General features: G+C 37.9%; 1 protein-coding gene across 7 annotated transcripts in view; it reads left to right on the top strand.

Annotated features, from left to right (window-relative positions):
• Positions 1–13,988, top strand: part of LOC139976445 (uncharacterized) — a 50,305-nt gene extending 36,317 nt beyond the window's left edge. For all 7 annotated transcript variants that reach the window (XM_071985179.1, XM_071985178.1, XM_071985180.1 and 4 more), the window contains 18 exons: positions 475–609; positions 933–994; positions 1,762–1,937; positions 2,405–2,590; positions 3,452–3,570; positions 4,177–4,302; positions 4,913–5,192; positions 5,803–5,958; positions 6,450–6,661; positions 7,660–8,124; positions 8,690–8,970; positions 9,491–9,620; positions 9,970–10,170; positions 10,736–10,905; positions 11,475–11,616; positions 11,759–11,867; positions 13,051–13,263; positions 13,695–13,988. In XM_071985179.1, coding sequence (XP_071841280.1) covers positions 475–609; positions 933–994; positions 1,762–1,937; positions 2,405–2,590; positions 3,452–3,570; positions 4,177–4,302; positions 4,913–5,192; positions 5,803–5,958; positions 6,450–6,661; positions 7,660–8,124; positions 8,690–8,970; positions 9,491–9,620; positions 9,970–10,170; positions 10,736–10,905; positions 11,475–11,616; positions 11,759–11,867; positions 13,051–13,263; positions 13,695–13,759 — 3,228 coding nt within the window. In that variant the 3' untranslated portion in view covers positions 13,760–13,988. The remainder of the gene's footprint in view (positions 1–474; positions 610–932; positions 995–1,761; positions 1,938–2,404; positions 2,591–3,451; positions 3,571–4,176; positions 4,303–4,912; positions 5,193–5,802; positions 5,959–6,449; positions 6,662–7,659; positions 8,125–8,689; positions 8,971–9,490; positions 9,621–9,969; positions 10,171–10,735; positions 10,906–11,474; positions 11,617–11,758; positions 11,868–13,050; positions 13,264–13,694) is intronic.
• Positions 13,989–14,887: the final 899 nt, after the last annotated feature.

Here is a 14,887-nt window from a genome sequence, read left to right on the forward strand (position 1 = left end):
GAATTGAAGTATTTGTGAGAGTTTAATGGTGTTCTATAAACACCGAATGCCAGAATAAGCTGATAGGTAGCCTCCATGGACAATATACCTACAGCAGCCTAGTTTCTGTTTTGCAAAGAAGATTGGGCTAGGTTTATCTATCAAGAGTTTACATGAGTAGGCAAAGTGTTGATGTGTTTTGTTATGTAATGGATCAATTCTGCAATATATTTAAACATTTGTTACTGTTATTTATTATTATGACTATTTCATCATTATTATATTTGTTATTATTAAATGTCAGTATATCTACCCAAACTGTTTCTGATTGCTGAGAAGTTTTCAACTTAAACCTCAATAAGCTATTGTTAGGCATGAGAGACGTACATTAACTGAAACAAGATTCATCTCAAGCACAAACTGGTAAAGGTTACAGTGCTAATAGAATTAACTTGTGTTAAAGTGACGTCTCTTTGAATATTATTCGATCGACAGTCTCTCTCGATGGCGGAGACGGAGAAGAACCAGCTGCTGGAGAAATTGAACAATACTCAGCGAGAAATGGCCAACGCTTCGATGGAAATGGACCGAGTCAAGCGTGAAACTTTCAGCAAAGCAGAACAAGACAAGGTACGATACAAAGCATTGGTCAGATGTATTGGTTCCTTACTTGATCAGGCATCGATGCAGTGTTTTACATTCTGCATAGCAATTTCTGTTATTACCAAGTTTTGTTTTCATATAAATTTTCAATAATTTGTGATATCTTGCTGCTATTCTGTGACAGATGGAGTACTCTGTTTTACTGGCATAATTTGACAGGATTTTGTGTCACTTATCTCTAGTTCGTTAAGAGGAAGTGCCGTTAATTAATAAAGTAAGCTTCTAAGGAGATGTTCTTTACCAGAAGATGTATCACATGTTTTCTGCTTTTCTGTCTTTCTTATCTCCAGGAAGCTCTGAATGCAGCACAAGATGACATCAAAGATCTCAGGTCAAAATTCGAAGAAGCAAAGTAAGGCAGTATCATCAGTTTTTGGTTCCTTGCTGGAAGCAAATTAACCTATGTAGTCATGGCGTGTTTGGGTGTGTGTGCGTGTGTGTATGTCTGTGACAATTGCTTTGGTCCGATGTATTATAGTGAGAATGTGTGCCCTATCGTGTTTGGCGTAGAACTTATGAATATTAATTAGGTTGTGGGGCAAAACTCTTTCAATTGCAATAAATCCACAACCTTAATTCAGATTGTGTCCAAACTTGGAATACAGTTGTTGGTTACTAGCTGGAACATGTGGCATAAATATTATGATATTGGGTTATGACATACAACACTTGAATATTCCACTAAGCAAGGAACAATACTGTCCATTGGGCTCTTGTTAATTCCATCTTTATCTTTTTATTTTTGTTTATTGGTTTTTTATTTTACATATTTTCCTTTAAGATATTCTGTTTAAGTCACCATCACTATTTGTCCGTGTTAGATTTTAAGCAACAAATGCTGACAGCTGATTTTAGTTTGTTCGAAAAGTTTTTTAAATGTCTGGCAAAGATGGGACGGTTAGCTGCTATACAGAAGTAATCAGTTTAGTTATAAGTAAGAATGCCACAAAGTAAAAATGTACTACCACTGGTGAAAACTTGCATAATTTTCTGACCAAATAATCTTTGTGAAAATTAAAAATGTATTTGTTACTTAAAACAGTCTCAAAAATAATATAGGGTAGCTCAAAATTTTCCACTTAAACCCATCGTCTTTTTTATCTTTGAATAACTTTGTAGTGATGCACACGAGGCTCAAGTCAAGGAACTGAATGCACAGCTGAAGGACCTTCAAAAGGCCAAGGAGTCCGTGCAACGGGAGGTCAACGAACTTAAAACTCAACTCAAGATGGTGGAAGAAGCCAGGGATAATGTCAGGAGGGACTTGATAGACGCTCACAGGAAAATCAGAGAAGGTACAGTGGTACATTTTTTGCTTTTTCTGTTAAAAAATGATGGACAATAATTAACTCAAGAATTTATGTATTAAAGTCCCTGTGAGGATTTGGTACCAAAAAATATTTCAAAGAAAGAAAATTTGTTTAAAATGTGAACAGTGTCTTTAACAAGCTTTGTTTTTAGTTATGTGCTTTTTGCAGCAGTTTCACAAAATTGATCAAAAATGATAACAAATAAGAGTAGTGTCCTGTTTGGTAGAGTGTTTGGCAGAATAAGTTTCTGTTGATAAATTCACCAAACATCATTTCATGTAACTGCTCCATTACTACAGGTATAAAACTGTCACAGTATCATTGCATAAATGGTACTCTGTGTTCCCTGAGGGAGGAGAGGAGGGAGGGAAGAAGGGAGGGAGAGAGAGGGGAGGATATTACAAAGTATGGTTTTAAGCACTTAAATCTTTGTTACTTCTATTGAAATACAGGCGACGAAGCCAAAGAGAAGGTACGAAAGGAGAACCTCGACACCAAACGTAATCTCAATGACGTGGCCAGGGAGAAGGACGCCATTGGTCAGGCCAACGAGGAGCTGAGAGACAAGATCAAAAAGAACGAAGCTGAGCGTATCCAGCTGAAGAGAAATGTGGACGATCAGGGCAAGAAGATAGCTGGTAGGTGTGATGGAGGGAAGGAACATCAGATAGTGTATCCCTTTATTTCCCCTGAGTTGTTGTTTGTGTTATCCCCTGAGTTGCTCTTTTATATCCCCTGAGTTCTTTCATATCCCTTGAAACATCCCTCTATATTTTTGAGGCATCCTCCAATATTCCTCAAATCAACTTTGTTCTCCTGTGAGAGATGGTTTTATTCCCATTTAAGCATCCCTGTATACCCCTGGAAATGTCTGTGTATATCCCTTGAAGCGTCCTCCTATCCCTTGTGGCATCCTTGTATATACGTTAAATAACCTTCCTACATATCTCTTAAGCCGTGTTTCAATAGATGGAAATTGTGATTTTTAGTCACCATGGATATACTAAGTGACCAAGGATAGTTAATAGTGATGAGTTGATTCAAAGTGTTTACCATGATCATAGGGAAGCATAAAGGGTGGATGAGGTGCTCAACTTCCACCCCTCCTGACCCACTCTCCCACTTTATGATCAAACTCTTTCATGCAACTCCTCAAAGTTTCCAACCGAAAGCTTAAGAGAAAATTTAAATATATAAAATGTAGTAGGCATTTGGAAAATTGAAATCTACAGCATAATGAAAACTGCTATGAACAGACTTTTAATCATAGATATATATAACTTAAAATGTAATAAATTTTAAAAAAAATTCACAAAGTTTTCACAGTTATTGAAGGAAATATCATGACTGACACAAGAAGCTGAAATTAATCGCAGAAACATTGACAAATGTAATATTTTCCCCGGCTTGTAGTAACCGCGTAGTGCACCGACATACTACAGATTAACTTTCCCTCAACCTTTGGAGGCACTCATCTCTTTTAAATTTCCTTTCTCTAGGGTTGGAAGATGCTAAGGCAGGGATTCAGAAGGAAGCTGGAGAACTAAGGAATAGCCTACGTGAGGTTGAGAAATCAAGGCTGGAGGCAAGGAGAGATCTCCAAGAGCTGAGAAGACAGGTTTGTCCCAATCTATTAAAACTTGACAGCAGAGATACAGATTACAAGACTCTGAACACATAGTTGTATTCATAAATTTAAGGGGTCTGCATGATGCTTGAAACATTGGATAGGTGTACTCTTTAGCCCCTCCCCCCCACCCCCTGATAAATTGGAGAATGAATATTATTGATACACTCATCGCTTTGACATTCAAATGAAAACTGCAGGACTTTTTTTCCACTTTTTTCCTGCTGCTTTTGTCTCTTGTCAAGGGATTTGTGTTTCCCCTATGTCATTATTGTTTCCATGGTGAACCCTTCAATAACATCAGACTCTCACCAGGTGATAATGTTGTGTATCATTGGAAAGATACCATGACACTATTTTTAAAACTTCTTGTATAAGAATGCATGTTCTTTTCCAAGATACTGCTTTTTACAATTATGAGTTGATTTTATTTCCTTGATATCATTTTCAAAAACTGTTCCTTTTTGCAATTATTATTTATGGTTCAATTTAAATATCAATTGTACTGTATCCTTGATTGTGTGTATATATATCATGTCAAATATTTGAAATATGTGAAACATTTCTGCGATCTCTTTGTTAAATGCCGGCTTACAGCTGAAGGTACTGGAAGGAGACCAAACCAAGAAGATGCAGGAAGTTATGGAGCTTCAAGAGAAACTTGCTCGAGAGGCAGAGAAGGAAGAGGAGATTAGAAAGGAAAATCAGGCTCTGAAGCAAAAAGTTAGTTTTGATATTTCCTGATTATCAACCAAGCATTTTACTTATCACTGTTTTGGGTTTCATCAAGTGATAGACCTGGAATAAGGAATCAGAGTACATGATAATGAGATGCAAACTAATTATGCAAATTAATGCATAAATGCATCACAATCTTTGTAAACTCAGAATTCTTGAGTTTCTCAATATCTTATTCTAAGAATGCTCCGTAAACGTGAAAGTTTCATCGCAACAGACACAAGGAATTTTGGATGACTTTAAGTGACGTAAGAAGTCAAGTCAAGTTTCAAAGCATTATACGAATCAACCAATCAGCTATAGGCAGACCGTTTGGAAGTCACAGCTGATTATTATGTTGTTAAGTAATGTAACATACGTCGCCGATGATGTAATCAGCGGTTTCGCTTTCAGAAAGCTTTCCTAACCTAAACATTCAGTAATGTGTATAATCTTGAAAACTAAATGTCCAGCATACATGTGACATTACTGCACATATATCTCTCTTTTTGTAACTTAGTCAAATATACCTTATGAGCAACTTTCAACTTGTCCTGTTGAGGTTACCATCATGGATAATTTATGAATTTTTTTATTTTGTTCTAAAAATCTATAGGTCCTAGAGACAGAGGCAGAACGAGAAGATGCTCGCAAGGAAGTCAGAAACCTAAAGCGAGACAACTCTGAGATGGAGGAAGAGTTTAGGATTAAGGAGAAGGACTTCACCATGTCACTCGACGAGGGTAAGAACATGGAGAGGAAGATCATGGATCGATTGAGGAACACAGACAACGCCCTGGAGAACACCAAGGGAGAGCTGGCCGAACTGAAACTGAAGCTGAGCGCTGCCGAGGGGCGTGTGAATGGTCTTGAGGCGCAGCTAGCCCAGATTGAAGGTAAACATCTTTAGAGTGAGATGAGGGGAAGCTTTTGTGCAGGAGGAAGGAAACTGTTGAGATAGAGGTCCCAGAAAAGCTTACTGCTTTTCACTTGTAGGTAGTTTATGCAGAATCCCAATGAAATCAAACTGCTTTGACCAAATTAATTTGTAGTTTTCTTTGAACAAACACTACAACATGTACTTTCAAAATCAGTTCTTATAGAGTCTTGTGAGTACCTTGCATCCAGAAATGTACTAAAAGAAGATAATTAGCATAATCACTTAGCTGGCAATAACAAAGTGTGCCTAGAGGCCTTTATGCAGATTGGCAATTGTCTAGCAACTTCTGCTGTTAAGTTGTTGAAGGCTGCTTTGCCTGTGTTAAGATGTCTTAACCGAACAGGATGAATTGAAGTTTTTCGAAGTTTTTAGTTAATGTCATACCTGCCCTAATGCAGTAAAGTAATTACCATATGTACTAAAGTCTAACTTTGGAGAGAAACCTGACCAACATAAAACTTCCTTCTCATGGGATGGTATGTGTCTGAGTTTTTGTAGAGGTATTGTGTGAATGTGTTGTTATCATGAACGTAACGTCTCTTCTTTGCTGCTGCGTATCGTTCCAGGAGCAAAGCAAGAGGTAGAGTTTAAACTTAACAGTATTAACTCATCTTTGAGAAGGACGCTGGGAATCGGAGCCGCAGACCTGTCGTCAGACAGCCCGGCTTTCGGTAAACGGTCTCGAAGCCCGACGAGGAGAAGAGCTAGGTCTCCCCACAAGGGTAAGAAACAGACGATTGGTTGGGGTGAAGTTATTAACTAATGCTGATATTTAAGTGGAAAGGGATATCTCGTAGAATTTAACACAATTTCAAATTAATAACGCATGATAAGTTTCAGGTTCTTTTCTTATCTTGAATAACACTTGTTATGATTGGTAAAATTATAGACAAAATGCAAAATTTCCCTTTAGGGAAATTTCTAGATTCAAATTTGACTTGATTATGAATCATTTCTAATGATGTCAATTTTCAAAAAGTGATCAAATTTTTCCACCGTATCAAGTCATGTGACTACATGTTTGAAGGAATATTAATTTGTCCCTATTATTGTAAATTGCTGTCTTAGTCACAAGCTTCTCAAGGTTATTGTGGGTAATACAGCTTTCCTTCATGTAAGTATTAATATTGTGAACTTTGACTTGAATTTTTTCTTTCAATTGTGGGACTGCTTTGAGATATTGCAATATTTTGTTTTTTTTTGCTCACCCCAGGATTTGATAACACCTACGCTACCACCACTGATGGGCGTGGCAGTCCCATCCCTCGCACCGGTTCGCCAGATCTTGCAGAGCGCCCTCTCAGTCCAGACAGGAGTACGTCACCATCCAAGATGGACCAGACTGTCTTGGAGATCGACCCAGAGACGATCCGTATAGCTCTCCGAGATTTTGCGCAAAGGCTGAAAGGGATAGAGAAGGAAAGGGTGAGTTAGCAGATCTTGCAAGATCTAAATTTCACAAAGAAGTTGATGACTCTGGGATATATACCGATGATGAAATTGCCTCAGAGGATATATTGACATGGTGCTAAATAAAATTCCAGATAAGCAAAGACCTTGATTGCTTCACAAAGATATAGCAAGTACATACCACTAAAATGTAATGAGAGAGGGCTGAATAAAGAGAAATTTTCTTTGATTTGGATTATAGTCTTGCAACAAGGAGTCAAATTTCAAATTCACAGAGGGAGTGAATTGCAGTGAAGTGAGCTAAATTATGAAAAGAAGATTTGCTGTAGGATTGCAGGATTTAAACTATCACCATGACAACTTTACTAGCATAACACTGCGTTGGAAGTAAATTCTGTACTGTCTATAAGGTCAAAATATGATATTATTCCAAGGAAATGGTTGTAATATGAAAGTCTTTTCTGGTCACAAAAGTACATGAGATTGAATAGTGTACATTAAACTTCACTGAGTTTGTTAGCAGTCTCACAGTTGATGCTCGATACTTCAACAATTGGCTAGTTTTTTAAAATAAATGATACAACACTGAGCTTAGGCCTACACACTTACATTACAGATTTACCTTAGCCTAACATGATACTCATCCAAAAGTAAAGTCTGCAGCAGTTATTGTTGTTACTAAGTCATTTTGGCTAACTGCTAGCTTTGGGAACATTTCTGGGCTAGAAGAATTGCTGCATAGCATTCTCGGGCAACAACGGTTGTTTGAGTTAAATGTTAGCGAAAATGGTTGGAAGTGCACAGTAATTGCTTAGGTTTGCAAGAAGAAGTCGTAGATCCTCCCCAAGGACCATAGAGATTGTGACAATGAAGACGTTGAAATGCCAGAGAAGCCTGTACAAGTTCTTGTCTGTTTTAATCTCTATTATTGCTTCTTCTTCCTCTCCTAGGATGTAGTTATTGCCTCTTTTAATCTCAATAACGGCGTCTTCTTCTTCTCCTCTCTCTTTTAGGACGAAGCTCAAGCTAGACTATCGCATTCGCAGCAAGAGATGGCTGAAATGGAAGTGAGCCGAGCCCAGATAGAAGACAGACTTCAGCAAGTCCAGAGGTCATTAGGGGAGGCTGAGGAAGGGAAGAGAGGAGCGGACGGCCGCCTCAGCAGCGCCCAGACGGCCCTCATGCTTCAGGAGGAGACACTGCGCCGAAACGAACGAGAGCGCAAGGGACTGCTAGAGAAGATCCACACGATGGAACGGTCGGTGCAAGGCTCCGAGAGTGACAAGAGGGGGCTGCAGGATAAGGTTGCCAAGATGCAGCAGAGGGAGCAGAAGTTAGAGGCGGAGAAGAAGCAGCTGAAGGAGATGGTGGAGGCCGGGGACAACCGGGGAACTCAACTGGAACTGAAGAAACGGGCTGTAGAGGGAGATTATCAGAGGCTACAGCTGAATATGAATGACAAGATTACAGAGTGTCAGGTGAGTGAGACAGGAATGACGGGAGGAGGCAGTCTGGAGGGGATGGAGATGCATGAAAAGGGTTTTATGACTGGTGTGAGCTCATGGCAGTCTGTGGAAACAGGTGGTCATTGAAACATTGGGTGGGGGAGGGGATTGAGTAAACTTTTGGCAAATTAAGCATGCTGAAAAAGAACGGGAGGGACTGTTAATGTGATACAAAACAATGACAAAATTAAACAAAAGCCGAATTTGGCATTGATTTTATAACAAAATTGATACTAAATTTTCTTAGCAATGCAAAATACATTAGTATGACCTACAAATTGTTCTTGCAAATTTCAGTTTGCCGTTTTGTTTTTGATAAATAGTATTAAGAAAATATGGAATGGGTGACAAAATTTTAACAATGATTACGTACAACTAATTAGTGCTTTTGTTTACAAGAGAGATGACCGTAATTTGACCAATCAGGGTCTGATTGTGAGTAAATACTTGTTTGGTTTACCGAAAGTTCTAGAACTGATGACCAAATATGGAGAAATGATTATTATAATAATCTTTCACATTTCACTTTGCAATGAAGGTTCAACAAGAACGTATCGAGGGCTTGATGCGGCAGATTCACGACCTGGAGAGTAAGAACACCTCCCTGCAGCTGACTATTGATAGACTGTCTGGCGCCCTCGCAAAGAGCGAAAACGACGAAAGCCAACTGAAGGACAAATTGCAGAATCTGTCCCTGACGCTGAATGACAGCACCATGGAGTCCCACCAGATGGAAGAGAGACTCAGGCAGACACAACAGAGTCTAGCCAGCAGCGAACAGGACAGACGGGTACTCCAGGAGAGGCTAGATGCAGCCAGGTAAGAAAAATGACTATGACTATGACCCACACCCCCCCCTCCCCCATCCCACACTCGCAACTCAACCACTCTAGTCTCTGTGTGCTTTTCATTTAATCTACTGTTACATTGTTAAATACAAAACATTGTCATTGGTTACAGACAGAGGGTAACTAGAACCAGCTAAGGTCTGGAGGACAATTGTGTCCTTGCCCCCCCATTCCCATCCCTTCACCTACCCCACCCCCTCCCCCACCCTCTCCTCCCCATGCTTCATGCTTCCGTAAAGTGTTACATGAAAATACACTATTTTGCATCCCAACTTTACTGGGACCCTGCACATTTCCCTTTGCCCCCCCCCCCCCAATGGACCATGGGCAGTAGCTTCCCATGACTCCTCATCTCATCAAGACTGTCACAGATGATCTTGATAACGCATCTCGAAAATATTTTCTATTGACAATAGATTGAAAAAGAGCCAGTCAATAGTCAATTTATAATAAACACATTTGTAGAAACATCTTACTCACTTCTTTATCAGGCAATCAGCATCCGATGCCAAGAGACAAAATCATCAATTAATGGAGAAAGTTCAGCAGATTCAGAACGAGGCATCGGAAACCGAGCTGAGGGGTAGCGAACTAGATCAACAACTCAGGACCTCACATGAGGTATGGTTTCCTCTCTCTTGACAAGTTTAGGATCAAGAAGGGTATTAAAAGCTGTATGGAAAGGTGACCTTGCCTTATTCCTCCCTTAGGGGTGTAAGAGTGATTAGTCAACCTAGGATGTTATATATCCAATGTCTCTCTCTGCTGATCTTGTATAACCAAACTGTCTCCTGGTGCTCTGCAAACAAGTATCATAAGCAATGTGCTTGCAAAGCCTAATACATTTTAGAACCCCTGGATCATTATGCTATCATATGGTCATCAGACATTTTTCAAAGTATTTTTTTTTCTGTCGAAGTTTGCCAGTTATTCTTTAGGTTGAGTTATCTATATTTTCTTCAATTAACAGCTTTTGAAACAAAGACAATCAGCGGAGGACAAGGCCCTGGAGCAGGTCCACCGTCTCCAGTCTGAGAAACGTACCCTCCAGGAACAGGTAGGGACCCTACAGAGGGCCTATGCCAACTTAGAGGCGGACAAACGGGAACTAGAGAGGAGCTCTGGAAGGCTTGAGAAGGACAAAACAGCTCTCAAGAAGACGTTAGATAAAGTAAGCTTAAAGCATTCAAACAAACCATTGATGATAAACCTGTGGCTTAGATCACAGTGATTTGAAAATATTAAACTACAGCAAGAGAACTTTCAAAAGGTGTTCACCTGTAAGATTCTACCTGGGATGGCTAACAGGGGTGGGGTGGGGGAGGGGGGCAGTTGCTGTGTACGTATTTTAATCCCACTTAACAGACACCAAGGTGATTGAAAGTGAAGTATTATTATGAAGGTTTTTGCTGTATGAAGTAATATATCCTATTCTTCGGTAGTCTTTGTGTACTTTATATATATATCTTATGTGTATTTTATGTATCTTATTATATTCTATGTGTATTTATATATATCTTATGTGTATGTTATTTATATTTTATGTGCATTCTATGCAAACTTCAGAGGCATAAAGGCAGAGGTATATTCCTGCTTGAGTGCTTACTATTTTAAACTAGTGCTGTCTCCCATCAGCATTTTCAGACATACAGTTATAGTTAATCCACAAACAAGAGTTGCTCCCATCCCTCGATATAATTGTAACAGCTAATTCACCATCTCTATCATTTTGATAGGTCGAAAGGGAGAAAATCAAGACAGAAGAAATGGCAATAAGGACTGCAACTGACAAAGGACTCTCAGACCAATCGGTATCTTCCCTGGAACAGGAAACTGCTGAGCTCCAGCAACAGGTGCAGACCCTCCAGTCTGCACTAGCTGAAACAGAACAGCAGCACGCACAGAGGTAAGAGAGGGGGCGGATAGAGTCCTTCTAAAAGGTTTTATAATACATTGAGTTTGGTATCTGTTTGTGCAAACATATTCTCCTTGAGTAATGATTGATAAGAATGTCTTTTGTTTCTGGACAGCAATGCTTTCATCAGTGCAGTGGACAAATACTTTCTCAGTTTGGTTTCTTTAAATCACATTTTCCAATGTTCATCAATTGTACATAAAACTTGAAATCCCATACAATGTAGAACATTAGCTAGAGTTGGTCATTGTTTTTATTATATCAAATAATAAATTAAAAATTGTTGACCTTTTTTATATATTCCACTTTGCTATTTACACTTGACAAATACTAATGAAAAAGTGATGGAATGTCGATAGTCAAGTGAGTGTCGACAATTGTATTCACCTACTTACCTCTATTTGGTTGTCTTAATTTTGATCAAGGACGATCGTATTATGACTAATTTCTTGGTACATTTGGCAGAATTGCCAAGCAAACCACACAAGGCTGCTTTAAGTTGAACACTTGTTGAGACTAGGTCTATGTTAAATTTGTGTTTTTTGTATAATATTTTGCAGACTTATAGAGCTGACAACTAGACACAGACAGGAGACAGATGTCGAGATGGAGAGATTACGAACTGCTCAGGCTCAGTCTGAGAAGACCCTGGAAGCCAGAGAAAGGGCTCATAGACAGACGGTGAAAGGACTCAAAGAGCAGGTAAGAGTAAGAGTAAGAATAACTTTATTACCTTTAGTGAGGTAGGATGAATGCATAGAATTGTACCTAGTGCATGGGAATGTAATTTCACGTTTGTTCTCCTTTGAAATAATTTCTTCTCCCGGTGTTTTGTTTTTACCAGAACAACATCTTACGTGACCAGTTGGAGAAGGAGATGAAGAAGAGGCAATCCTACATCAACCTCAGCTCTAAGACCACAGATGAAATCCAAGATTTAAGACAAATGTTAAGTAAGTCATCTTGAGTAAAGTCCCCATTTTCTTAGCATGTCAAAATTTCTAAAAAGAAGTTCTTCCAGCAATTGCATTCCAGCATTACACCTTATCCAGCAGTGATGAAGTGATAGAACAAAAAGTTGTGTCGACTGTGAGATATCTTTTATTTAAAAACTTGGCCTGAGAAGGGGAATCCCCCTTTTATCTGAAATGGTCTCTTTGATATTTATTGTTCTTATTTAACTTGTGTAATTCAAAGAATCCCAAATTTCAACGTTTTTCCGTAACTTTTTTCGTAAAATTTCTGCAGCTTTTTCATGACTTGCATTTCTTTCCTAGTTATTTCCATTTTTCCTTTTTCCACATTTTATTTTGATGATTTCTTCTTTCTTTACGGTGAATGAGGTATTTCTCATTCATTATTGCTTCTTAGCAAGTATCCTCATCTCTTATTTGTTCAAGAGAACTGCTCTGATGTAGAACATTAATGCAAGAAAAACTTTCAAAATACTTTAAAGAAGCATCCAGTGATTCATTCAACTTCAAGAATCACACAAGGCTGAATTACACAACACTGAATCAAGCAAGATTACATTCAAAGCTTCTTTAATTAGCTTTAGTGTTTCATTCAACTTAAAGAATCACACTCAAAGGCTTAAACAACATTGACAGAATCAAGCAAGATTACATTCTTAACTTCTTTAATGAGCTATTGGGTTTAATTCACACTTCAAGAACCACACAAGGCTTCCTTTACACAGCATTGACAGAATCAAGCAAGATTATATTCTAAACTTCTTGAATTAGCTTTAGTGTTTCATTTAACTTAAAGAACCACACTCAAAGGCAATAAACAACATTGACAGTGTATGAAAGAAATCTTTTGTAATGCAATACTGGCAATTAGATGATATAAGTTTCAAGAAATATCACTGCTTGATATTACAGTACTGCATGCCACATTGCTAATATATGTAATGCCCTAAAGTTTCAAATTCTTTAATATTTCTCACAAAGAGGACTTTTTGAAGAAAAACTTAGTAAAAACATAAATATTAATAACTATGTGTAGATTATGGCAGTAATATAACCATTGTCATCTGACATAAACAAGAAACCTTGAATGCTTGTTTAGTTATTTTTAGGCGATCTTTTTTCTTTGATTTGACCCTCTACTCCTATCTTCTTTTCCTCTCAGGTGATTCTCTACATAATGTCTCCAGGGACCCTACTCTTGATCCCCTGTTACTCGAACATGAAACCAAAAAGTTAGACGACTCATTCAATTCCTCTATGCGAGCTCATTCTCCTCCTACGAGCCTTTCCCCGAGAAGACTTAATTCCAGCCGACATCGGAGCTCATCTCCAGTGAGGCTAGGAACGCCTTCAAAAACATCAACTCCCACTGCTCGTAAGTGTTTCCCGCTCTGCATCAAACTTGCTTACTTTTTTTTATTTTTTATATCATCCAATTTCTTTGCTTTGTTTACCCTTATATGTTTCTTCCTTAGATTTACAAGGTCTTCATGTTTGGGGAGGTGGTGTTTGTGATCGTATATAGGTGAAAATTCAGTGCAGAATAACTCAATTTTTGTGTTAAAGATTTTTTGAGTTTAAGCAAGAAACAAGCAGTATCATAGAAAACAGTCCATTTTGATGTTATGCTATTCCTTGGTGCCTTTCATTACTTTATACATACATACACTGTTTAGAATGATAGAATATCCTTGCTACACTGGTAATATTGTTCAGCAGTGTAAACGTTCCAGCATAAGTTCATTACCATTTACCCATAGCGCTAGTTCCATTTACAATGAACATCTCTTTCATATTTTCATGCAGATTCCTCTTCAAACCGTAGCAACCGAAGGCCAAATTCTTCACTGCGATCCAGTTTACGGAAGTGACCCCTCCCAGCGGAGGAATCAACGAGACAGTGATGATAGTCAAACTATATTTCATTATCAATACATTCCAATTAATTAAAATAACAAATGATCATGAAAACGTAAACAAAAGTCATATCAGTCCCAAGTTTTCTTGTACCTGGGAGAAGAATAAAGATTGAAGAGATAGTAGATTAATCTTCATTCCAAATTAATTAGGAACCCCAAACAGAATGAAGAAGAAACAAGACTACTATAACATTAAAGTGAACTATTCTGATAGGAATGAGTATTGGAAATACTATCAAGCTAAGTTCTTAAACTCTACAAAGAGTTTTCCTATTTTCCAATAATTTTTATTCTACCTTCATAGGCCTTCTTGAAAGTGACTAAAAGTACTTTGATTGGTGAATTCCATGAGCAGGCCATTGCTTGACCTTGGATTGAAGCATTTACAAAGTTACAACATTTTACAATAGATGTCAGTATTGCTATACTACCTCCACCAATCAATGTGAAGTAAATATTACAAATTGGATTAGATTCCACTGTTTGTAAGAATATACTCAATTCAGGAAATCTACAGGGATTTAATCATTTACTTTGTCTTATTTCATCAACTGGTAATGTAACCAGAAATGTAACTAATTGAAGACTGGAAAACCTTTATCTGGTTTTTCCCAAATATCTAGAAATTCTTTTCAAGTATTTCGCAATTTAAATTGTCTGTTATAGTAATCCATGCATCATTTCATCACAAATTACATTTTTTCCAGACTGAAGGCAACTGTTCACTCCTTTAAGAAGTAAGTGAGATAGCCTACCACTGTAAAATAATGGTTTAATTCAGCCTAATGTTATATAATAAAACTTGTGCAGTAGCTTTGACTATTCCGCTACTTATAAGAGGAGTTTGGCTAAATTTGCAGGACGATGTAGACAACTAAATGGTTTGTTTGTAAATCTTGTGAAACCTGTTAAATTTACCTTAAATGTATTATCAAAATCTTGCTTGTTTGTATAATTGTGAAAATTGAGAAATTAATATTGCATTGATTGTAACAGAATTTTGTAAATAATTTGTGGCAGTGACAAGTTTTAGAATGATACTTTTGTTTTAATTTTACCTTTGTAGCATATCACCTATTT

Source organism: Apostichopus japonicus, chromosome 11, assembly GCF_037975245.1.
Source record: "Apostichopus japonicus isolate 1M-3 chromosome 11, ASM3797524v1, whole genome shotgun sequence".
NCBI classification, from domain to species: Eukaryota; Metazoa; Echinodermata; class Holothuroidea; order Aspidochirotida; family Stichopodidae; genus Apostichopus; species Apostichopus japonicus.